General features: G+C 41.4%; 1 protein-coding gene and 1 non-coding gene across 5 annotated transcripts in view; both read left to right on the forward strand.

Moving 5' to 3' along the window:
* Positions 1 to 1,739: 1,739 nt before the first annotated feature.
* Patl1 (PAT1 homolog 1, processing body mRNA decay factor) overlaps positions 1,740 to 24,260 on the forward strand; it is a 30,531-nt gene continuing 8,010 nt past the window's right edge. Inside the window, exons 1-13 of one of the 4 annotated variants that reach the window (XM_006996732.4) lie at positions 1,745 to 1,917; positions 4,301 to 4,412; positions 10,516 to 10,733; positions 11,154 to 11,237; positions 11,822 to 12,016; positions 12,914 to 13,015; positions 13,596 to 13,685; positions 14,026 to 14,243; positions 15,391 to 15,480; positions 18,466 to 18,646; positions 20,687 to 20,810; positions 21,467 to 21,564; positions 22,236 to 22,295. In XM_006996732.4, the coding sequence (XP_006996794.1) occupies positions 1,903 to 1,917; positions 4,301 to 4,412; positions 10,516 to 10,733; positions 11,154 to 11,237; positions 11,822 to 12,016; positions 12,914 to 13,015; positions 13,596 to 13,685; positions 14,026 to 14,243; positions 15,391 to 15,480; positions 18,466 to 18,646; positions 20,687 to 20,810; positions 21,467 to 21,564; positions 22,236 to 22,295 (1,587 nt within the window). In that variant the 5' untranslated portion in view covers positions 1,745 to 1,902. Of the gene's footprint in view, positions 1,918 to 4,300; positions 4,413 to 10,515; positions 10,734 to 11,153; positions 11,238 to 11,821; positions 12,017 to 12,370; positions 12,445 to 12,913; positions 13,016 to 13,595; positions 13,686 to 14,025; positions 14,244 to 15,390; positions 15,481 to 18,465; positions 18,647 to 20,686; positions 20,811 to 21,466; positions 21,565 to 22,235; positions 22,296 to 24,260 lie in introns of those variants that run through there. The other 3 variants (XM_006996733.3, XM_076560331.1, XM_076560337.1) reach the window with 3 other exon arrangements.
* LOC121826912 (U6 spliceosomal RNA) lies at positions 16,730 to 16,836 on the forward strand. Its single transcript, XR_006069073.1, has one exon. It is a non-coding gene; the product is annotated as a U6 spliceosomal RNA (small nuclear RNA).

The raw sequence follows: 24,260 nt of genomic DNA on the forward strand, positions 1-24,260 counted from the left end.
TATAATGGGTGTTCAGGACCCCAATGCAGTGCTGAGCCTTTCTCAAGGTGAGATTTAAAAACAAAAACCATACCCTGAGTTGGAACACCTTAGTTAACAAGGACAGTTAGCCAGAAGCCAAACTACAGAAACCAAAAAGCAAGGTCAGTACATTTAGGAACTTTCCAGTCTATGGGACTTTGATGGATTAGATCTTTGTTGTCTTTTTTTTTTTTTTCTTTTCAGCAGGTGTTGCTGCCTACATACATGCTGAGTTTCAAGGCTTGAATGGTGTTTCCATTATGTCATTAGTTGTGTTAAGCTCTGGGGGCCTGTAATAGTATGGTGATGTCTGATTCTCAGCTTGATTTTTTATTTTTAAGGCAAGGTCTAGCTCATGTACCCCGGATGACTTCCAATACTTCAGTAAAGTATTCTTTAACTCCTGATGCTCATGCCTCTATCTTGATCTGAGTTCTGGAATTATGGATGTGCAACCTCTATACCTGGTCCTTTCTCGGCTCTTCTTGAGACAAAGTCTATGTATCCCTGGTTGTCCTGGAATTCAATACATAGACCAGGCTGGCCTTGAACCTACAGAGATACACCTGCCTCTGCCTCCCAAGTGCTGGGATTAAAGGCAGGTGCCCCCCCCCTTGAGGTAGATACAATTATATCCATTTTACAACAGAAAAATCCCAAGGGTCAGGTGTTTAAAAAAAACATAACCAGTATCTCACAGCAGTGAAAATACAGACATTTCCCACCCAGAACGTCTATTTACAAACCCAATGGTTATAGTAACCTAGTTGATTAATCCAGTCACAGTTAACATGTTAAAAAATTTACAGTCAGGCGGTGGTGCAGACCGTTAATCCCAGCACTCAGGAGGCAGAAATAGGCAGATCCCTGAGTAGACCAGCCTGAACAGTGAGAGGTACATAGAGAAACGCTATCTAAAAACTAACAAACAAACGAACAACAAAAACCCACCCAGTCCTTGAGGTGGGGAAGGAGAGGTGCGCCAGCGCAACACCAGAAACGCTATAGGCAATAGAACACCAAAGCACTAGACTTCCAGAACCAGGTATTGAGGCTTGCAAGCTTGTTCCTCCTCAACGGAAGTGGCTGTCGCCTTGCTGTGCACCTAGGCTTGCAAACCTTGCAGCGTTAACCCCAGCCCCCAGGCTGCGCCGCCCTTTTTAGAGCTCTCCCGCTTCCCACCAGCCTAAAGTGTGTGGCGCCCAAAAAACACCGTAAAGTAACCCTCCTAAAATGTGCCTCGGGCTTTTTCCTAAGAAAAGAGGCGCCGTCAACACTTTGACCCCTTATCAATCACAGCCTCGGCCTCCCGCAGATTAAGCCAGCGACCTTTCCCTTTCCAAGAACCCTGGCTTTCCATATTATCCACCCCCGCACGGGCAAAGTCAAGGCACCCCGGTAAGGACGTTAAAGAAAACCACCCAAGAATAAATCCCCGACTTTCTCAGCCGAGACGCTTCAGGGACGAATACGGTGACAATCACAAGGCTTTTCTCCGCCCAATCACCGACGGGAACCTCGTGACCCCGAGCACCGCGCAAGGTTGCCTTTGGAAGCTCGGAGGCGGAGCCGCAGGCCCGGGCTCCCTAGGTCGTCCCCGACAGCCCGCGCGTGCGCAGTGCCTCGCCTCGGGATTTCCTTCCCGCCGCTCACACTAGGAAGCCAAACGCCAAATCTGTCCCCGCGTAGCCGCCGCTGCCGGGACGCCCGCCCAGCCCGAGGCGCGCCTGCGCACGTCCCCACGCACGCTCCGGCGTACGGCGGCGGCCAGGGGTCGCGAGCCGGTGGAAGACCCGCGCGCGCGGAGCAGCCCGGGGAGTCGGCGCTTCTTTCCCTCCCTCCCCCCATTCCCCTCCCCGCTCCCTTCCCCCCTCCCCAAGAATGTTCCGCTACGAGGTGAGTGGCTGCGACCGGAAGTGACCCCTCCCTCGCCCGCGCGCCCCTTTTTTCTTCTGCCGCCCGCCGCGTGGGTCCTGTTCCGCTGAGGAGGGGGGCAGGGCACGGGCGGCCGGGGACCCCGCATCGGCCGTGGGGCTCGGGCGGGGCCCGGAGCGGACCTCAGGGGGCGGGACTGGCGAGAGCCGGCCGCTGGGTTGCGGCGGGGAGGGCCCGTTAAGTGCGGTAACCTGACCCTACACTTGCGCCTCCGCTCCCGGATCTGCCGAGGTGATTAGCATGGCTCCTACCCGGTTGCTTTTCCTGAGGCAAGATCCCCGAGGAATGCCCACGGAAGCTTTTCCCGCCCTGCACTCGGAACCCCTTCGCCCCTAGTGCACACACCCCTAGGCACGCGGGCAGCCGTCAGGTGGCAGGGCCGGGACTGGCCTTTGGGCTGAGACTTGAGTCCACTCGTAAAGCAGGCTCGGAGTGGGGAGGGGGGCGTGTCCAGCAGAAGTTTCTTCTGGGTGCGTGGAGGAAAGTGGGTTTGGTGACGTTGTCCAGAGAATGTCGCTGTGTGCTGACCGTCGCCCACTGCTGCGTGACCTTGAGCAGCTCCTAATCTTGGGACGAAACAGATTCCGGATTTATAGTTTAAGGACTGAGCTAGGGAAATCCTTACAGAGCCATCCTGATTGGGTCAAGTAGATGCGTTGTGATTTCGTAGAGAACTGCCAGAAGTTGCTTCTGGTGTGGAGGCAGTTGCAGGGCGGGCTGGCTCTGTGGAAGTTTGAGAGGACCGTAGCATGGGTAGAAAAGTTCCCAGGTGCGGTGTATCACAAGCCGTCCCACTGGAGTGTGGGATTCCAGTTTGGAATCTTTGAACATTGAAAACAGTAGGTAGGATACTTGATTTTACAACTTTTTACACAACTCACTTTGTATAAACATGAAGAAAGATGATGAGATACGGTGAATAGAAATTGCCAGAAGCACGCCTTTAATCCCAGCACTCCGGAGGCAGAGGCAGGTGCATCTCTGAGTTCGAGGTCATCCTGGTCTACAAAGCAAGTTCCAGGAAAGGCACCAAAACTGCACAGAGAAACCCTGTCTTGAACCCCCCCCAAAAAAAAAAAAAAAGAAAAATTTTCAGAAGCAGCAGTGGTGCATGCCTTTAATCCCAGAACTGAGAAGGCAGAGGCAGGTGGAAAGGCACCAAAACTACACAGAGAAACCCTGTCTCGAAACCACCAACAACCCCCTCCCCAAAAAAAGAAAAAAGAAATTGCCAGAAGCAGCAGTGGTGCATGTCTTTAATCCCAGAACTGAGGAGGCAGAGGCAGGTGCATCTCTGTGAGTTCGAGGCCAGCCTGGTCTAGAAAGCTAGTTCCAGGACACCCGGAGCTGTTACACAAAGAAACCCTGACTTGAAACAAAACAAAGTTGCCAGAAGCAAAGGAAACTTGGTAAATTGAATATAAACTGAAGTGGGAGGAATGACTGAAATTAAAATACATCAAGCTAATCTGGTGACAGCTTTATTTACTCGCTGGAAGGGGAGGCAGGAAGATCTAACTAAGCCAGCCTGTACCTAGAGAAATGGTAGAACATACCCAAGGTATAATGGTGATTCTGGCTTTTATTCCGCATTCTACAGTCTATGCCTTGTTTGGTCTTCACACAGATTTCTTTCAATCAAGTTGTATTTGGCTCAAAATTACAGTTTAAGGCGCTGAGGTTTAGTACCTAGCACAGAGTCTGAGACATAGAGGCCCTCAAACGGGCCTACTATTTAAATTAATTTAAAAAGTGAGTTGCTGGGGCTGGAGAGATGGCTCAGTTGTTAAGAGCACTGGCTGCTTCCCAGAGGACCCGGGTTCAATTCCCATCAACCACATGGCAGCTGACAACTATAACTCCAGTTCCAGGGGACCTGGCACCCTCACACAGACATACATGCAGGCAAAACACCAATGCACATAAAATAAAAATAAATTATTAAAAGGAATTTTTAAAAGTTAAATTGCCTATGATTAGACTGTTGTGTAAGAGTAGAGCAAGAACCTTTGACTTTTTCTGATGTTCAACTTAATTGTGGTTTTTGAAAATGTTTTGAGTTCTGCATTCTGGCTAGATTTAATTCTACAAGAAAGAGGAAGAAAGATGGAAAGATTTCAAAGGGTTGGCAAAACGACATGGATGTAATGAGGAAAATGTAATTTTGTTGAAAAAGCTATATTAAACTCACCGCTATCTCAGCTAGTGGTTGTAAAGGAATTGTGTGCTTATTTACAAAAAGTCTTGAGATGTTATAGTCATTAAAAAGAACCAATATTAGGACTTACTTGAAATAATCACATAAATGTCATGAGAAGTTAACTGTCTTTCTCTTTTTTTGTAGTCTTTAGAGGATTGTCCTCTAGATGAAGATGAAGATGCATTTCAAGGCCTGGGAGAAGAAGATGAAGAAATTGATCAATTTAATGATGATACATTTGGGTCAGGTGCAGTTGGTAAGTGAAATCTTTCTTTTTATGGTGTCTGTTCATCTTATAAATCACTTTGGTCTTAGTAAAGTCAATCTCTAAATTTTTGTTGTTCTGTGTGTATATGCATATGAGTATGGGTAAGCATGTGCTGGGGCTGTCTTGTGGAGTTCAAAGGACAGATTTCAGGAGTTGGTTCTCACATTACACCTTGTTGAGAAATGATCTCTTTTGTTTCTGCCTCAGAGCTACATATTACAGAATAGGTGACCCAGAGACTGAAGTTATTCTTGTGTCTCCACCTCCTGTCCCAAAGTAGGAATGTTGGGTTTACACATGTGGACCCAGTGCATCCAGCTGTGCTCTGGGGTTCATACTTAGGTTGTCAGACTTGTGCATGAAGTAGTTTTGGTTTTTCGAGACATGGTTTCTCTGTATAACTTTGTAGCCTGTCCTGGAACTCTCTCTGTAGACCAGGCTGGCCTTGAATTCACAGAGATCCGCCTGTGCCTCCCAGTGCTGGGATTAAAGGCATGCACCACCGCTGCCTGGTTAGTGAAGTGGTTTTATCTACGAGATGGGCCTTCTTCCTGGCCCACTCTGTTCTTTATATACTACTACAACCTTCACTCAGTCATAGTAGTTTACCTTCTGTTCTGTTCACCCGAGCCTCTTTGCCTTACCTATAATAACAGGTAATCTCTATGCATTGTAGCTCTAGGTTGCCAATATAAGGAATTTAAATAATGGAAGGGTAGACATTTAAATGATGTTGAAAATAATTGTAGATGAAGGGAGTGTTTGTAGAGCATGCAAAGAAAACTAATGGACTTGTAGAAAATTCAGTTTCTATGTAAGACATGTTTTAAAATTCAGTCTACCACAATCAAGTGGAGGAAGAAGGAAAGATCTTAAGTTCTAGGCTAGCCTGGGCTACATGAAAAAGAACCCTGTCTCAAAAAGGGGGAAAACATTCTAGACCATCACTAGTATATTGTATAATTATTTCTGCTGTCTCAAGGTTTCTTTAGTACAATGAAAACACTTTCTATACAAAGAATTTTGGTGATAGAATGTCTTCATGAGTTAATAAAAGTACTTAGAACAAGTTCGGAGTAAGTAAACTAATAAGCTAAAGTTTATGCTTTAAAAAAGAACAAGTAGAGTATACAGATGAGAATGTGGAATGTAGATATTGCTGCTTTGGTTGTTGGGACGCAGCAGTAACAGTGTTTAGATTGGGGATGTGTGTAAATATTTCTGATTTCTTCGGAATTGCTGAAGTTCAGTCTGTGCAACAAGTGTTCCAAGTTAAATAATGAGAGAGCCAGGAAAAATAAAGCAGTCGTAGATGATCCTAAGGTGTTCAGTATCAGAAAACTTTAAAAATGTTATAGTGGTTACTGGTTTTGCAATAATTTAAACAGCTTAAATTCCTCAAAGCTCACAAAGTTGAATGAAGTGGCAAAAATAGAAAGGTTTGCTTCTGTCTATCATTTACAAAATTCAGTAGAAAACCAAAATTGTCACAAGGGAGAGCAACAAGAAATATGCTAAAGTAGAAGCAATGCTTGGTAGAAAAGGGAATTAAAGAACTTTTGGAGGATAGCCAGAGTTCAGGAGATGAGACTGTCCAGGAGAATGACATGATCCAAGATGCTGTTGTCTGTCTCCATGGAGATAGCAAAGGAAGCTATGTAGAATAGAATTACAAGCACTGAGAAGTGATATGAATTGCAAATCTTATTTAGGAGGTAGTTTAGCAGTAACCCCTAAAATACAATACAAGCTGCAAGCAGTGTATATATTCTTCTCTCTAGATTTTTCTATTATTTACTGGATTTCTAGATTTCCTAAAATGAGACAGCATAAGAATGTGTTCTCAATTTTGAACCTTGACAGAATGATTTTTGCCTCTCACTGACAGAGTTTTGACAGGATCCCCACTGCCCCCTTATGTTTTTGTTTGTCATCACAAGATGACTTGAAAAGATCACTGACTTGAAAAGGATACTAGAATATGTAATCTATTTTATATGATCGAGTGAATGTTCTTGGGGTGCATAGTAGAAGAACAGTTGGTAGACTGTAGAGGCAACAGGGTAACATGGCTAGCTTACTTTGCACCTGAGAACAGAAGGGTGATTAAGGACTTCTTTGCCAACAAAGATTATAATAGAGAAAAGTTTTCCAAAGGTCTTCTCTTTCCGTTCAGAGTTTGATATGCTGGAATTGTAAACTGAAATTCTTAATTCCTTTATAGCATCTTTGTTATGGAAAAAAATATTGCTTTCTAAGTTGATCTGTAACTTCTTTGGAAAAACCATTGTAGATACACAGAGTTGATAGGAGTTTAAACCAGTGGGTGAAATGTTAATTTGATGATTTGTAATTCGTGGAGTTGGCACCTTGAATAAGGCCTGTTAGTATAGTGGATACCTTAGGTCACTGGCACCAAAAGTTCTGATGTGACCTTTCTGTAAGAAACTTAACCTTTATCTTCTGCATAAAAGTTTGCAATATCTCAGAGCAACAAATTGTGTTAAGTAATCCCTGTCCATTCTTTAAAAATAAAAGCTTAAACTTACCTGGTGGTCACAGACTCCATTCTCAATAGTTAACATATTATTAATCTTTACAGCAGTGTTTGTTTTCCCTGTACTAGGGGTTGAACAAATGCCTCACAAGGTGAGTGCTGTACCACTGAGCTATATCCCCAGCCCCAGTATTGTCCTAAGTTTAACAGGTAAGCACAGTGACCAAGGGCTCAGAAACTATAAACACAATTAGTGTGAACTACTGGCTGTAGTACAGGTGTCTTTGGGGAAGTCTGGAAATCTCCATTTAGGTGGAAGAGCTCCCTGTACCTTCTCCCCTCTTTTCATTAGCGTAAACTTAATGACTTAGATGATCTCCACTTTTTGTTTTTATTTAGAAATAGCCTGAATATGGGCTTCAAGTTGGTTAAAGTTTATGGAAAAAGTTCATTCCGGGTATGCAGGTTAATTAAGTGAAGGAATCTCTCCTTCCTTTTATTATTCTTTATGTCTTATCTGTTTGACCAATAGTATACTTAGGTCAAACATTGGCATATAGCTAAGCAACTATATTTTTACTTTGTGTTCATGTTTTAGTTCATTTGTATGTGCCTGTTGTTTGTGAAGGTGCATATGTGTGTTTTTAATTTCACTTTTTATGTGTATTTTGTGTGGTGTACATGTGTGTTCATATTTGCATGTGTGAAGGTACATGTGGAAGCCAGAGGTTAATGTCAGATTGACTTCCTCAGTCACCCTCTGACTTTATTACTGAGATAAGTTTTCTCGCTGAATCCAGAGCTTGCTAGTCTTTCTAGCTAACTTGGCCCTAGGATTCCTCCCTATCCCCACCTCCCAATTCTCTGTACCACTGGGATTACAGATGGGACACACACACAGGTTTTTATGTGGGTGCTAGGTATTTGAACTCTTGACCTCATGCTTGTGTGCCAAGTGCAGAGCCATCCACTGAGCTGAGCCAACTCTCCAGTTCAGTTACCCTTTTTTTTTTTTTTTTTTTTTAATTTTTATTTTATGTTCATTGGTGTTTGGTTTACATGTATGTCTGTGTGAAAGTTGTCAGAAGCCCTGGAACTGGAGTTACAGACAGGTGTGAGCAGCCATGTTAGTGTTGGGAATTGAACCCAGGTCCTCTGGAAGAGCAGCCAGTGCTCTTAACCACTGAATTGTCTCTCCAACCCCAGTTACCCTTTTCTTAATGTTTCACGATTAGCCACTTGAATTCTATAATTTTATTTTATAAGTATATATACATATATATACTTATAAAATAAAATTTATTATAAATTTTAAAATAAAATATAAAAAAGTAAAATATAAATTTACATATATATATATATATATATATATATATATATATATCCCCCAAGACAGGGTTTCTCTATATAGTGACTGTCCTAGAACTAACTCTGGCTGGCCTTGAACTCAAAGATCTGCTGGCCTCTGCCTCCCAAGTACTGAGATTAAAATTTTTATGCACCACCACCGCCCACCTAAATTCTATAATATTTTTGTTTGTTTGTTTGTTTTTTGAGACAGTTTCTCTGTGTAGCTTTTGAATCATGTCCTGGAACTCACTTTATAGATTAGGCTGGCCTCGAACTCACAGAGATTCACCTACCTCTGCCTCCCAAGTGCTGTGATTAAAGGCATGCACCACTACCACTGCCCTGAATGATCCACAATTTTTTAATTTATTTTATGTATATGAGTGTTCTGTTGACTTTATGCCAGAAGAGGGCATCAGATCCCATTATTGATGGTCATGAGCTATCGTGTAGGTGCTGGGAATTGAATTCAGGACCTCTGGAAGAGCAGCCAGTGCTCTTAACCACTGATCTCTCCAGCCCCCATGATCGCATCACTTTAAGGACACAGTAAGAAGACTAATAAGTTTGGAGCTTTCACGGAGTTCCGAAAGCTCAGACCTTGAGTCCTTTAACATCAAAATCTTAAATTTGGAAGTCCTACCTGCTTTGCTTTTTGAATTATTAGTATTATATATTGATGCATTTCCGCTTGATAAATAGTACATTTTAAATACATAGCCTGACCCTAAAAAACAAGTTAGCCTACATAAATACTTAAGATTTTAAGATATGCATCGTGTTTCCTACAGTATAGTTTTAAATCCTCGGAATGTTTTTTCACTAGGGAATAAGCTAAATTAGTTTGTTGATAGATTGGGATCATATATAGTGGTTAAAAAGAATGAGAAAAAAATAAATATCTATACCTAGTATTTATACATAAGAAGGTATCCAAGGTACATTGTACAGAGGGAGAGTTAAAATTTTGCCTCTATTGTCATCTTCACAGTGTGGCCTGTCTTTGACCATCTATTTATTTACATTTTCAGTCTACCTTTCTTCCATATTCCCATAGAATTTTCTTCTAATGCAGTATGTCATTTGCTTATTCATTGTGTATATTATCTTTATATGTCTTCTTGTTTGAATGAAGGCTATGTGAGGGTAGCATCCCTGTTGTGTACATTGGATCCTGTGTTCCTGAAACAGTGCTTGTCATATAATAGAGGCTTAAAAAATATTGAATGAAATTAATATATTCAAAGACTTAGAGTCTAAGTGGTTCTCAACCTTCCTAATGCTTTGATCCTGTAACACAGTTCCTCACGTTGTGGTGACTCCCCAACCATAAAATTATTCTCATTGCTACTTCATAACTGTAATTTTGCTATTGTTATGAATTATAATGTAAATATTTTTGGAGATAGGTTTGCCAAAGGGTCCGTGGTCCACAGGTTGAGAACTGCTGATTTAGAAGAAGATGGCAGTTAAAATATGAGAGAAGTTCTTCTGTTAGTGCTATAGGATTTTACTTTTTCCTGAAGTTTTTTCCTGAAACATTTGAAATCCCAAAGTCAGTTTCAGACTGGGATTCAGACACTGTTAGTTAATACTTGAAACTGTTGATCCAAAAGGTTGATTGATTTTAGAGAGAGAGATCGTGTGTGTGTGTGTGTGTGTGTGTGTGTGTGTGTGTGTGTGTGTGTGTGTGTGTGTATCCCCACGTGTGTGTCCAGGTGCATGCCTTTTTGTGTGGAGGCCAAAGCAGGTGTCAGAACCCTTGGAGCTCGTGTGCCAGGCATCTGCCGGACCCCTGACTTGTTATGCAGGTTCTGAGATCCAAACTCCAGTCTTCATGATTGTATAGCAAGCACTGTTATCCACTAAGCCATTTGCCTAGCCCCCTAGAACTTGTATTTTATTCCTAATATAATGTTTTTTTCTTTTTATTAGTGAAAAGTTCACTTTATGTATATCCTGTCTGCTTACAGAAGCTTAAATGTCATAAAACCGTTTTGTTATGACAGACAGACAGATAGATATATAGATATAGATAAAGGGTTTTTTTGTTTTTGTTTTTTGTTTTTTGAGACAGGGTCTCATTGTGTTACCCTGGCTGCTCTGGAGCTTACTATGTAGGCCAGGCTGATTCAGAGCTCACAGACATCTGCCTGCCTCTGCCTCCCAGGTGCTGGGATTAAAGACATGCACCACCCTGTCCAGCTGAGCTACATTTCTTATATGAACTGACCTGTCTTACAGATGATGATTGGCAGGAAGCACATGAGCGCCTGGCTGAGTTGGAAGAGAAGCTACCTGCGGCAGCTGATGAGCAAACAGGCAATAGAGAGAGGGATGAGATGGACTTGTTGGGTGACCATGAGGAGAATCTAGCAGAAAGGCTCAGTAAGATGGTGATTGAAAATGAGCTAGAAGATCCAGCTATCATGAGGGCAGTGCAGACCAGGCCGGTTTTACAAGTAAGTTACTCTGATTTGGGAACTAACAATAGCTCAGATAAAAAAAGATTAATAATTAAAGTACTGAGCTTTGTCATTTGTTTTCTGTTTAATAACAGAATTACATGTGCCATAGAAAATTATTAATTGGTCAGATGGGGTGACTCAAACATAAAATCTCAGCACCGGGGAGGCTGAGGCATGCAGATTACTGTGGGTTGGAGTTAGCCTAGCTACCTAGCAAGTTCAAGGACAGCCTGGGCAACAGATAAGATCCTATCTCAGAAAACAGACCAAAAGGTTGATAACTCCTGATGTTGGCAATTTTGTAGATAAAGTTGAGGAATCGTGTATTCTGGGACACTGTGACTTCTTATTCCCAAGTAGTTGAGGTTAAAGTCTGAGAGCCATCTAGACTCTGTGTGTATGTTCTTTTTTTAGCAGCCTCAACCCAGAAGTCTAAATTCCAGCATCTGGGATGGATCTGAAGTTCTGAGGCGAATTCGTGGACCACTACTTGCTCAGGTATTAAATACTTAGCCTCTTCATGTAGAATGACTTGTATCCACAGATAAGTTGGCTTCTCTTGTCATCCTTTTCTTACGGTAATAATATAGTATATTATTTGTAATAATACACTGTAATAATGTAGCAGTATGTCTCATTCACCAGTGCTAACCTTGACTGCTACATCCAGCACTTGATGGTTGTGCCTGCTGATGCCCTTCCTTAGCCCTCAGTTTAAAGGCTGAGAGGGAGTTGTTAAAGCTCATCAATGTCAGTGTGTGATTTGAGCTAGTTAGAAATCTAGGCACAACTGCAGATCAGGGACAAACTGTTGGACAGTGGTTGGGCACAAGGCCAGAGGGATGATTATAAACAGATAATGTAAAGGAATTTTATGGGAATGATAAAATTGGTTTGCATATTTATCAAGAGTCAGAGAATTGTATACTAAATAAAGGATAACTTTTACTGTATATGAGTTAAAATTAAATAAAAATTAAGATAATTTCTCAAAGTATCTTTGGCATCTGTAGAGATTATTAAAATATTATAATCAACTTAGCTAATTTCTCTGTATGCTTTTTAACCACTTCCTCAATTAGGAAATGCCTACAGTGTCTGTATTAGAATATGCCTTGCCTCAGAGGCCCCCACAGGGCCCAGAAGATGATCGGGACCTTTCTGAGCGAGCTTTACCAAGGCGGTCAACATCACCTGTCATTGGAAGTCCTCCTGTTAGAGCTGTTCCTATAGGCACCCCACCTAAGCAGATGGCCGTTCCCAGCTTCAACCAGCAGGTACCTTTCATTAACATACACAGCCCAGAATATTGGGAATCTGGGCAAAACTATTAGGGATACTGGGAGGAGGGTGGGCATTGTGGGTAGGCATTAAAAGAATAGCCAATTAGAGAAGAAGTTAGTACGAATGAGACACATTCCCTAGTACCATTTGCTGCTGCTGCTGCTTCTGATATCTTTTAACTGGGGGAGAAAAGAGTAGTTAGCCACATTAGTGCATATATCCTTTTTTAAGTGTTTTGCTGGCTGCCGGGTACATTAGCAGAGAGATAACAGAAAGCTGGGGGGAGTGGGAACACTCAGCATTGTCCACATCCCTTTTTACCTTTAAGATATCCCTGCTTTCCCTAGAGCCTGTGCAGTCCTGTTCCATAGACTTTCCTCCACCTGAAACCAGCAGCTGAAAAGGAAGGCCAATTTGGAAGGTATGGGGGGAGGGTGGTGTTGGTATGGCCTAGTTAGGCTCAATATCCTAAGAAATGGTGGAGTCACAATGTATCACAGCATTGCTGAGCATGGCGGCCATATCACTGAGGCTTCAGAATAGGACTTAGTTAATCCTCCAGCTTTCTTATCATTCCTTGCCCCTCACTAGAACCAAAATATATCCTCTTGGAGAAAATTTTCAAGTCAGAATGTCTGCTGGTACTTCCCTCAGATAGCATGGAAGGGTGGGGACACTGGAGAATTAGCTAAATCTTCCTCAGTTAAGATGAAACTGATTTGTGAGAGGAAGTAACCAAAGTTCTATGTTGAACCCATAGCCAGAGCAATTTGCTTAGAAGTAGGGCTTTGCATTGAGTTCTGTGTCTCTACCAGTACTCGAGGGGAGGGAGTGTAGGAAGGCAAAAGACTGATTTCATTGAATGTAGTTGTGTGTGTTTGTCTTAATAGATTCTGTGTCCGAAGCCTGTTCATGTACGGCCCCCGATGCCACCACGTTATCCTGCTCCCTATGGTGAGAGGATGTCTCCAAACCAGCTCTGCAGTGTTCCGGTATGTCACTTTACAACATGTAGGAATGTTTAATGTGAACTTCATAATCACCATTAATATGTAGTAGCTCATATTTCCTAGATTATCTGTATTCCTTGTAACCTCTCCTTATTTTCTGGGGTTTGTGGTTCCAAGGTCAAAGGACAAAGGTTTACTTTGTTTCATGCCACTTTAAGATTCTAAGCTTAGCTGGGAATTGCTGTATATGCCTGTAATCAGGCACTCAGTAGGCTGAAGCAGAAGAGTCCTTAATTACAGGCTAGCCTTGTCTACATAGTGAGTGAGTTTCAGGCTACCAGTTTGAGCTACTTAAGCAAGACTGTCTCAAGAAAAGGAAAAGCACAGAAAGATTCTAAGTTCATTTTTATTTCTGCTGCTTAAGCCTTTCATTCTACTGCTGTCTTTTTCCTGTTAAATGGACATAGCGTTTCATAATTTCTAACAATCTTTTCTGACATAAGACTCTACAGTTTGAGAGTTTTTACACCTAACTGTATACCAGATGTATACTGAGTTTGCTTAATACATTGATTTGCTTGATCCGTAATATGAACATAATTTCCCTTTTTTGTGTCCTTAGAACTCCTCCCTTCTGGGCCACCCTTTTCCTCCTAGTGTTCCTCCTGTCCTCAGTCCCCTGCAGAGAGCACAGCTTCTTGGAGGAGCACAGGTAAGCCTAAGGTTAGCCATGCCCATAAAGATGATCCTGCTGTCCTAAGATTCATTGCTTGACACCTTTTTCTTTCACTGTTAGCTGTGTCTCCCCCAATGTACATACTTTGTTATCTCAAGTGAAGATATTAATGGAAACAGTGTTTCCATTGGTAGTGCATGCCTATAATCCCAACACTTGGGAGGCTGAGTTAGGACCCTGTGTTTGAGACCAGCCTGGGCTACACAGGGAGTTCCCAAACAGCCTGAAGTACATAATGAGACCCTCTCACAAAGTTGGGTGGGGCCAGTGGGAATAACTAATTCTATTATGTTAAAGATCTTGTTCCTCTTTGCAGCTACAGCCTGGACGGATGTCTCCCAGCCAGTTTGCACGGGTCCCTGGATTTGTTGGTAGCCCCCTGGCTGCCATGAATCCTAAGTTGCTACAAGGGCGAGTTGGGCAGATGCTTCCCCCAGCACCAGGCTTCCGTGCCTTCTTTAGTGTTCCACCCCCTGGTACACCACCTCCCCAGCAGCATCCTCCTGGCCCAGGACCTCACCTGCAAAACCTAAGGTATACAAAATGTGCCTCTGTTGATCAATTGTCAGCCAAGTCCCTTTTAGTTTTATAAGTGTAAAAATTATTTCTCATTTAGTTTTGTAATGTAAAATTCTTATGGTACTTGCTCAGTATAGTGTTTGAGAAGTTCCTGGGTCCTCAAGTTCTCAGAGAACTGCTTGAGTCTTCAGGCTCTCCACTGTCTTCAGAGTATCATGCTTCCTTTGTACATGATAATAACTGCTTCTTTTACTAAAGTTTCACTTCATACCCATTTTTTGAACATTCATGCAGTAAGATGTACAGTGCTGATGACTAAAGATTTACTACAAATAAGTAACAGATAGAAACAGGCCAAGAAGCTAGCTGATCTCAGTGCCAGCTGAATTGCTGGTTTTATAAGGAGACAGACTTGGTTTCTGCTTTGGTAAAATTGTGTCTTATTGTATAAATCATGTCAGTTCATGTTCTCAAGAGAAACATCAATAGAAGATACATATATGTGGGAAAAGTTAATTTTATTCCAGGGAACTTACTGGCAAATTGGAAATCCATTTAGTAGGCTAGAAACGAAGATTCACATTGCAGTCTTGACCTTGAAGTATGTCAGCCAGTAGGCTAGAGACCCAGCAGAACATCGTTTCTGGTCTTGATACAGGTTTCTTCACTGAGTGACTTCTGGTTTTGGCTGTTAGGCCTCCGAGATTATGGAGGGCAGTTTCATAAAGTCAACTGATTGTAAATGTAAATTTGTCTCTAAAATGCTTTCATAGCAGCATACACTGGGGTTTGGTTAAACTTGGGTATCATAGCTAGTCAGTTAACATGTAAAATTAACTGCCACACATACAATTTCTGTTTCATTCCCTCAAAAAAATTAAAGCTGAATACATTAAGCCTGGTAGGAACAAGAAGAATTGTATTGTTTTACTACTAATGCACTGGAGTAGTTCACTGAAGGAACACTAAAGGTGTTTCATAGTCATCCTCTTAGGTTTAAGAATTGGTCATTGTGGAAGAAATAAAAACTTTCACTTCTAAAAGTTTGTTTAGAATACACTCTGGCCATCCCTTGAGTGAACCTGTATCCTGTATTGACAACCTTTTTTAAAATGAAGTCATCAAGATAAGATAATCAAGAACCATTGTCTTTTTTCCTTAGACCTCAGGCCCCAATGTTTAGACCAGACACAACCCACCTTCATCCACAGCACCGGCGCCTGTTGCATCAGCGGCAGCAGCAGAGTAGAAAGTGAGTACTCGTCGTTCTCCTGATGTGTCAGAGGAAGCTGCTGGCGTGGGCTGCTTTTTTGTTTGTTTGTTTTGGTTTTGTTACTACATTTACTGAAGGTGGAATATATTTTGTTGGCTTGAATGCTGTCCTTTATGTTTTGTTGTATTACATTTAGTTTATGCTGTGTGTGCATATGTATATCTGGAGGTCAAAAGACAGCTTTGCAGGAGTTGATTCTTCCCTTCCATCAAGTTGGTTCTGGGGACTGAACTCATCTGTCAAGTGCCCTAACCCCCTGACTGAGCTGTATTGCTGGCCCTTCTCTTTGTTCTTTTTTGGGGGGAAGGTAGGAGAGGGGAAAAAAACATACATATATATTTGTGTGTGTATACACACACACACACATATTCACTCCCTCCCTCTATATGCTAGCTTTCTCTTACATTTATTTACTTACTGTATATGACAGTCAGTTATCTTCCAGCACATGTGTCCCAGGAGCTGAACTCAGGTTATCAGTCTTGTTGTCAGGTACTTTAAAGACTTGAGTCATCTGGCTTGTCCAAATGACCCTATTTTTATCAGTGAATTCATAGTTAAAGTCATGTTGATCTTAAGTCATAGTTAAAGTTGAGCTCTGACATTTATAGTCCTTATCATATTTATAATCTCCATCTTAACTACCTTTTTCTTTGTCTTCTAGTTCAGAAAGAATCTTAAAACACAGTAGCCAGTTCTAAATGTAGGTGTTATGTGAGCACAATGGCCATCTTTTCCTCACATTATTTCATCTTTGTTTAAATGTAAATGTATTTTTATATATGTACACCTGGTGTGTGGCCAAACTATGGTAGGCTTTGAAAACTAAAAACACACATAAAGCCTCTGCCTTCTGTGTCTGTATCAAGTCATTCTATAATTATTTGCCTAGATAAATTATCTAGATTTATATATCTAATTAGGAAACTAGATAGAGCTGGAAGGGGTCCTCAACATCCGTTTTTGTTCTCTTTGAATAATTCCTTTTCACTTTCAAAAATGTTCTAGAATATATTTTTCCAAGGGAGAATAAGGAAACCAATGTGGACTTAGAAACAAAATTCCAAGTATTAGCTATATAGAGAAAGATTAATACATTTAACTATATTAAAATATTAATCCTTGGTTGATGACACATGCTTATAATTTTATCACTTGAAGGCAAAGACCTAAAAAAAGGAAGAAGCCAAACAGTTAATAAACAAAGACCACTAAAAACAATATTTTGGTGCTCGCTTCGGCAGCACAGATGCTAAAATTGGAACAATACAGAGAAGATTAGCATGGCCCCTGCGCAAGGATGACACACAAATTCGTGAAGCATTCCATATTTTTAAAAAATAAATAAAAATTAAAAAACCAATATTTTGAGGAAGAAATGAAAACACTAACAAAATACTTGCCCAAATATTCAGTTCCTAATAGAAGAAAACTTATTGAGTGGTTCCTAAAACTGTAGAGATGTTCAAGCACACTTATTTCAGAGTAATGTTAAAATTAGATAGTTACCATCATCAGACACATAAAACTTGAAGTGTCTCACTACTTCATTTGGGGTGAGAATTAAGTTTGTAGCTCCTCAGGAGAGGATTTAGGCAGTAGAAAATAAAGTTATAAACATGGCTAGACCACACCTCACAATTTCACTTTATAGTATTCCCAGGATACTTTTGTTATGTAAAGAAGCAAGGAGTAAAATTATGCCCGTTACCATTTACGTAATCAAAAGCATACAGAATAATGTTGTGTAAGACTCAAAGCCCAGCAGTGGTGGCGTACACCTTTAATCCCAGCACTTGAAGGCAGAGGGAGGCAGATCTTTGTGAGGTGGAAGCCAGCCTGGTCTACAAAGTGAGTTCCAGGAGAGGATCCTAAGCTATAGAGAAACTTTGTTTCAAAAAACAAAACCAAAAAAAGACTGAAAGACAAAGCAAGTGTGGTGGCTCATGCATTTAATCCCACCACTGAGGAGGTAAAGGCCTTGTGGGTCTCTGAGTTCCAGGACAGCCTGGTGTACATAGTAGGTCAGGCTAACCCGGTCTGCATAGTGAGATCCTGAATCAAAGAAAAGGAAAGAAAGAACATTCAAAGACAGATGAACAAGCAGCATAAAGGTATGGACATGTGGAAGAGAATCCATGTAAAGACAGCTTGGTGGTTCTTTGAAAAGAAGACCAGAGGTCAGTTCCTAGCAGCTGCATCATTCAGTGCATAACCACCTATCACTCCAGCTCCAGGAGATTTGACACCCGCTTCTGTCCTGTACGTGCACAAGTACACATCAAATTCTTAAAGATAATCTTGAAGGCCTTCAACTCTCACCTGTATTACTTGGTTTTTTGAGACAGGTTCTTACTGTGTAGTCAAGACTGGCCTCAGACTATCCCAGGCTGGCCTCAAACCCACAGTTCTTAGTAAGCCTTGAGTGTTGGGAATATAGGGTTGTATCACCATGGTTGACTGTGTGACTTCAAAGTGAACCAAGTTGGCCTAAATACATTTTTAAATCTGAACGATAGGTAGATATTTATTATAGTATTTGCTTGAGCTAAATACATTAAAATGTTTTGTGATTTTCATTGAGTTAAAGAAAAATTATACAGACTTCAAGATCAGATTATCCAGTATTCAATCTTACTCTACCACCTGTTAACCAGCTTTGATTTCTCCTGGTCTCAGTGTATTGTCTTAAGTGAAGAAAAGAAATCTACCTCGTGTGTGTGGCTATAATTTACACAAAAGTCCAGATGTGCTTAACAAAGGGGAAGGTACTTAGATCTTAGTTTGATTTCTGTGATTATCACGTAGCTTTTTCCCCTTTGATTCTGTTAGGGTGCAGTTCTGTTTTTCTTCACAAAGGCAAAGAGGGGTGTTTTTGAACCAGCAGTACTGTATTCCTGTATTTCGAAAAGCATGGTCTATGTGCTGACTTGGCTTGAATGCATCGGTCTGTTTGCCTTTCAGTCAGCATCGGAATCTCAATGGTGCCGGAGACAGAGGAGGTCACCGGGCCAGTCATCAAGATCATCTCCGGAAGGATCCATATGCTAATCTCATGCTGCAGCGGGAAAAGGATTGGGTCTCTAAAATCCAGATGATGCAGCTGCAGAGCACTGATCCCTACCTGGATGATTTCTATTACCAGGTAAATAGCCAGTGCTTGTTTTGAGAACAGTTTGTCTGCTTATGCTGTAATAGAATTTTCTTTTTCTTAGAATTTTCTATGGAGATATTGTCCCCTGAATGCAAATTGACTAAGCGATTCCATCCATTTTTTAATATTCAGTGTCAAGCTATATGTGCTCAGATTGATATTTTCATTTTGGCATTAATAATCTGGTTCTTCCAATTAAGAATATTGGTGGTGTGGGGCTGGGAATGTAGCCCAGTGGGAGAGCACTTGGCTTAGCATATGCAAGTCCCAGGCTTTTATCCCTAGTACTCCTCATTACACACCAAAAAAGAAAGAAAAAAAAAAAGAAAAAGAAACATTCAAAGACAGATGAACAGAAAAGAATATTAGCAGTCTAACTTTAAAGACATCTTCATTAATTCACACTTGTAAAATACTCTTTTAAAAACATTTGTTTTGTGGGCAGTGCGGCACAACTGTCAAGGTCCGTCCACATGTGGATGTCAGGGGAACTAGTTTTTTCCTTTCACCAGGTGGATCCCAGAGATTGAATTTAGGTCATTGTTAAGTCTCAAACTCCAGGACAAATGACTAAGGTGCCTATTTAACATCCAAATGGATCTGGCCACCAGTTTCTCCCAGAATCCTTTCCTACCTACTTGTTATAGGGTATGACTGGCATATCCCACCCTTTATCCCTCCCACTCCACCCCCTACCCCCCAGAACTCTCTAGCCCAGGGCCTGGGCAGCTCTTCCCTGTATAATCCAGCCATTTTGGTTACCTGCCTTTTTTGTATTTTTGTCCTGTTGCCTGCTTTACCTGTTCTTCCTCTCTCCTCTCTCCCCTCTTCTCCCTCCCTTCCCCTCCCCGTCTCACATGGCTCAGTCATGTCCCCTCTGGACTCTGCCAGATGTCCCTGTCTCTGCCTATGCTCTCCCGTTTATCTACAATATTATCCACCATTCCTAGGAGCAATGGCCGAGGTACCTATTTAGCAGTCACCATGCTTAGTGACAAGTGCCTTTGCCTACTGAGCCATCTTATCAAGCCAGTTAATGTTTTTGAAGACTAAGGGGTTTGTGGGTGTGTGAGTGTCTGGTTTGTGGTGCTGGGCATTGAAAGTTGGGTCTTGAACATGCTATAAACCTACTCTGTTGTTGAGGTTTACCCATAATCCATAGATTGGACTTTTAATGAAGCCAAGGATGTGTGTGCATGCCTTTAATCCCAGCACTCTGGAGGCAGAGACAGGAAGATGTCTTGAGTTTGAGGCTAGCCTGGTCTACATAGTTCTAGGACAGCTGGGGCACATTGAAAAATCAAAAAAATAAATAAAGTAGCCCAGCAGTGGACATTGAAAAAAATTTAAAAAATAAATAAAATAGCCTCTCAGTGGTGGCGCATGCCTTTAATCCCAGCACTTGGAAGGCAGCAGCAGGTGAATCTCTGAATTTGAGGCCAGCCTGGTCTACAGAGTGAATTTCAGAACAACCACAGCTGTTAAACAGAGAAACCCTGTCTCAAAATAACAAAAATAAACAAATAAATATGTAGTAAGCTTTCGTGTTGGACTTTCTTAGACTGCCAGCCTGCAAATAATGACACAGGGACTTACTAATTATGAAAGCTTGGCCTTTAGCTTAGGCTTTTTCCCAACTAGCTCTTACAGCTCAAATTAACCTGCTTCTGTTAATCTACGTTCTGCTATGTGGCCTCTCGTCTATTCTGTATGTCCGACTTGATTTGCCTCTCCTGGCAGCTAGATTCATCTCTTCTTCTTCTCTCTACCTGAAAATTCTACCTATCCTCTCCTGCCTAGCTATTGGCCATTCAGCTTTTTACTAAACCAATCAGAATGCACCTTGGCAAAGACACATCTTCACAGTGTACAAAAGGATTATCCCACAACATAAATAGATAAAATATAACCAAAACTAGGCTTCAGTGTATTTCTAGAGTCCTCGTTGTAACTACCACTGGTGTAATTAGTGTGAAGAACAGTGGTGGTCTGTATTTGTTTTGCAATGAAAACCATCTTCTCTTTTGATAGAATTACTTTGAAAAACTGGAGAAATTGTCAGCTGCTGAAGAAATACAAGGTGATGGTCCTAAGAAGGAGCGAACCAAGCTCATCACCCCCCAGGTGGCCAAACTGGAACATGCATATAAGCCTGGTAAGGTTCTAGTTCTTTTTTTCGTGGGTTTTTTTGTTTGTTTGTTTGGTTGGTTGGTTGGTTGGTTTTTGGAGACAGGGTTTCTCTGTAGCTTTGGAGCCTGTCCTGGAACTCGCTCTGTAGTCCAGGCTGGCCTTGAATTCACAGAGATCCGCCTGGCTCTGCCTCCCGAGTGCTGGGATTAAGGGCGTGTGCCACCAACGCTTCTAGTTCATTATTAAGAGAAATTTGAGACACGACTGTTTTGATAAACTTGAGATATTTATATGTGGAGAGTATGAGTAGCCTGACAGATGAGCTCACAGGTCCTTTGCTCTTTGAGAAAACTTACTATGATTTTTTTTTTAGTACTCCTAAAATGAAGAGGAAATAATTTTTGATGATGATTTCAATGAAGGGATGGAGAATTGATTATGCAAAGGAGTTGCTTTAGATGGCTGTGGTGGCTCTCCTCTGTAATCTCAGTGTTGAGGAGGCAGAGACAGAAGGGTCATGAGTTCAAACAAAACCAAAAAAGGAAAGGGAAGGGGTTGCCTCACTACAAACATTCTTGAGCAGTGAATTATTAAACTGAGGGTGAAGCACAAAGAAAGCTTACTGAATGCTGTCTGCAGTATTCCAAGTCGTTATTAACAGAGTCTTTTTTGTCCTTGCAGTGCAGTTTGAGGGCTCTTTGGGTAAGCTTACTGTCTCTAGTGTGAATAATCCTCGGAAGATGATCGATGCTGTTGTGACATCTCGGAGTGAGGATGATGTAAGTGCCAGCTAATGGGGTGTTCATTTTGGCAGTCATTGGAATGAGATGAGGCATGGTAGATTTGTCTGTAATCTAAGCTGACCTGATATGTCCTAATTTTTTTTTTTTTTAGTTTTTCACACATAAGCTGAAATATAATACCTTCATTTAAAAAAAATGTGTGTGTGTGGTGTGTGTGTGTGTCACATGCCATGGTGCACTTGTGGAAGTCAGAGGACAACTTTCTAGAAATAGATTCTCCTTGCAACAGCGACTCCAGGAATCAAATTCAAATGGTCAGTTATGTCCATGCAGCAGCACTGTTTACCAGTTGAGCCATCTTGCTGGCCCTAATGCCTTTATTTATGAGCAGCCAGCCAGAGCATGCAATAGCAGGAGTCTTTGGATCTGATACCTCTGGCTGCAAATAGTGCCTATTTACTCTAGTTTACTACTTAAAACAATATTTCTATGTTTTTTAGATTTATTAATTTAGTTTAATAATTTATGAGCTGACTCAGTCAATGACCTTTGTTTCATACTGTTGTCATTTTGGATTGTTAACTTTTAAGGAGTCTGGATTCTCAAGTATTTTCACCAGTGAACCTAAAGGTGCATTCTTGGTAAAATGGTCTCAGTAAAGGTAAAGAATTCATACTGAATAATCTTTTTCTTTTTCTTTTTTTAAGGAAACAAAAGAAAAACAAGTTCGGGACAAGAGAAGAAAAACCCTTGTCATAATTGAGAAAGTAAGCATTTATTTCTATATTTAGTTTCAATTTAAAGAACTATCAAAATGTGTGTATCTAAGAAGTAGAGGAGTGAGCAGGAAGTCAGTGTTAGTTAATTTTTTTGTAATTACATTTGAGGATTGGTGATGGCACTGTGCATGCATGTCAGATGACAACTGGTAGGGTGGGTTCTGACCGTCCACCTTGTGGTTTCTGGGGCTCTTAACTCAGATTGTCAGACTTGGGGGAGGTACCTTTACCTGCTGAGTCCTCTCACTGGCCCAGTTTCTTTTATATTACCTAAGAATTGATTTGTGTTAAGTGCTTGTTGTTTACCAGAGTATTCTAGAAATGATTGTGCTATACCTTGCCTATGGAATCCTGGAAAGAACACTTCACTGGGGTTTTGTTCATAGCCATCTCATCAGCCCAACTCATCTTCAGTCTAATAAAAATTGGAATAAAAGTTTCATTGTTACATGAACTAATTTAGTTTTACAGCATTTATTAGGCATTCCCTATGTACTAAGGAAAATGATGATACGTATAGACAGTCTGTAAAGCACACATACCACAGTGCAGTATTACATACCTAATACCATACTACCCTACTTAGAGCACAGTAGTTTAGAACACAAGTTCAAACCATCCCTTTTCTGACTCTAACGTGAGGCTGAGTTATTTAACCTTTTATGCTGTCCTTAGTTTCTTCATGGAGAGGATTGTAGTTTTGTTTTGGGGTTGAGTTTGCAAATGAATTGAATTCGTGCAAAGTGCTAGACCACTGGCTGACACCAGTAGTAAAGTTAACTTTAAAATAGTGCCTGGTTGTGTAGTTGGAAGTTTTTCTATGTCCTGCCTGGTCCTGCAGCTGCTCAGACCTAAATAAACATACAGAGGCTTACATTATTTTCAAACTATGGCCATGGCAGGCTTCTTGCTAGCTAGCTCTTGTATCTTAAATAAACCCATTTCTATAAATCTGTACCTTGCCACATGGCTTGTGGCTTATTGGTTCCTTACGTCTTACTTCTCTGGCGGTGACTAGCAGTGTCTGCTTCACTGTTCTTTCTCCTCCCACTGTCTCTCTTGGATGTTCCCGCCCAGCTCCATCCTGCCCTGCCATAGGCCAGTGCAGTTTTATTTATCAACCAGTCAAAGCAACACATATTCACAGCGTACAGAAAGACATCCCACAGCATGGTCAGACTGGAGAGATGGCTCAATGGTTAAGAGTACTGGCTGTTCTTCCAAAGGACCCTGGGTTCAGTTCACAGCACCCGTGTGGCTGCTCACAATCTGTAACTCTATTTCCAGGGGATCTGGCATCCTCACACAGACATACGTGCAGGCAAAACCCCAATGTATATAAAAGTTAAGTCTTTTTTTTTAAAAAAATCTTGCCTGGTCTTTTGTTTTACATGCCTTTAATCTCAGCACTTGGGAGGCAGAGGCAGGTGAATCTCTGTGAGTTCAAGGCCTGCCTGGTCTACAAAGCTAGTTCCAGGACAGCCAAGGTTACACAGAGAAACTCTTGTCTCGAGAAACTAAAAAGAAAAGAAAAGAAGAAATTGCCTGGTTAGCAAAATCTTTATCAGGAATCCAGTATGGTGGGGGCTGGAGAGATGGCTCAGAGGTTGAGAGCACAGGCTGCTCTTCCAGAGGACTCAGGTTCAATTCCCAGCAACCACATGACAGCTCACAACTGTTTGTAACTCCAATTCCAGAGGATCTGACACCCTCACACAGACATAAATATAGGCAAAACACCATTAAAGAAAGAAAGGAAGGAAGAAAAAGAAAAAGAAAAAAAGGAATCCAGTATGGTGATTTTAATCACAGAGGCAGTTTTTGAATGTGAGGACTACATAGTAAATTCCAGAAGAGCTACACAGTGAGACCATATCTCAAAGATTAGCAGGGTTGGAGAATATGGTAAAATGTTTGCTGTGTAAGTTTGAGGAACAAAGTTTGCATCCTCAT

The sequence above is a fragment of the Peromyscus maniculatus genome, chromosome 1 (assembly GCF_049852395.1).
Source record: "Peromyscus maniculatus bairdii isolate BWxNUB_F1_BW_parent chromosome 1, HU_Pman_BW_mat_3.1, whole genome shotgun sequence".
NCBI lineage: Eukaryota > Metazoa > Chordata > Mammalia > Rodentia > Cricetidae > Peromyscus > Peromyscus maniculatus.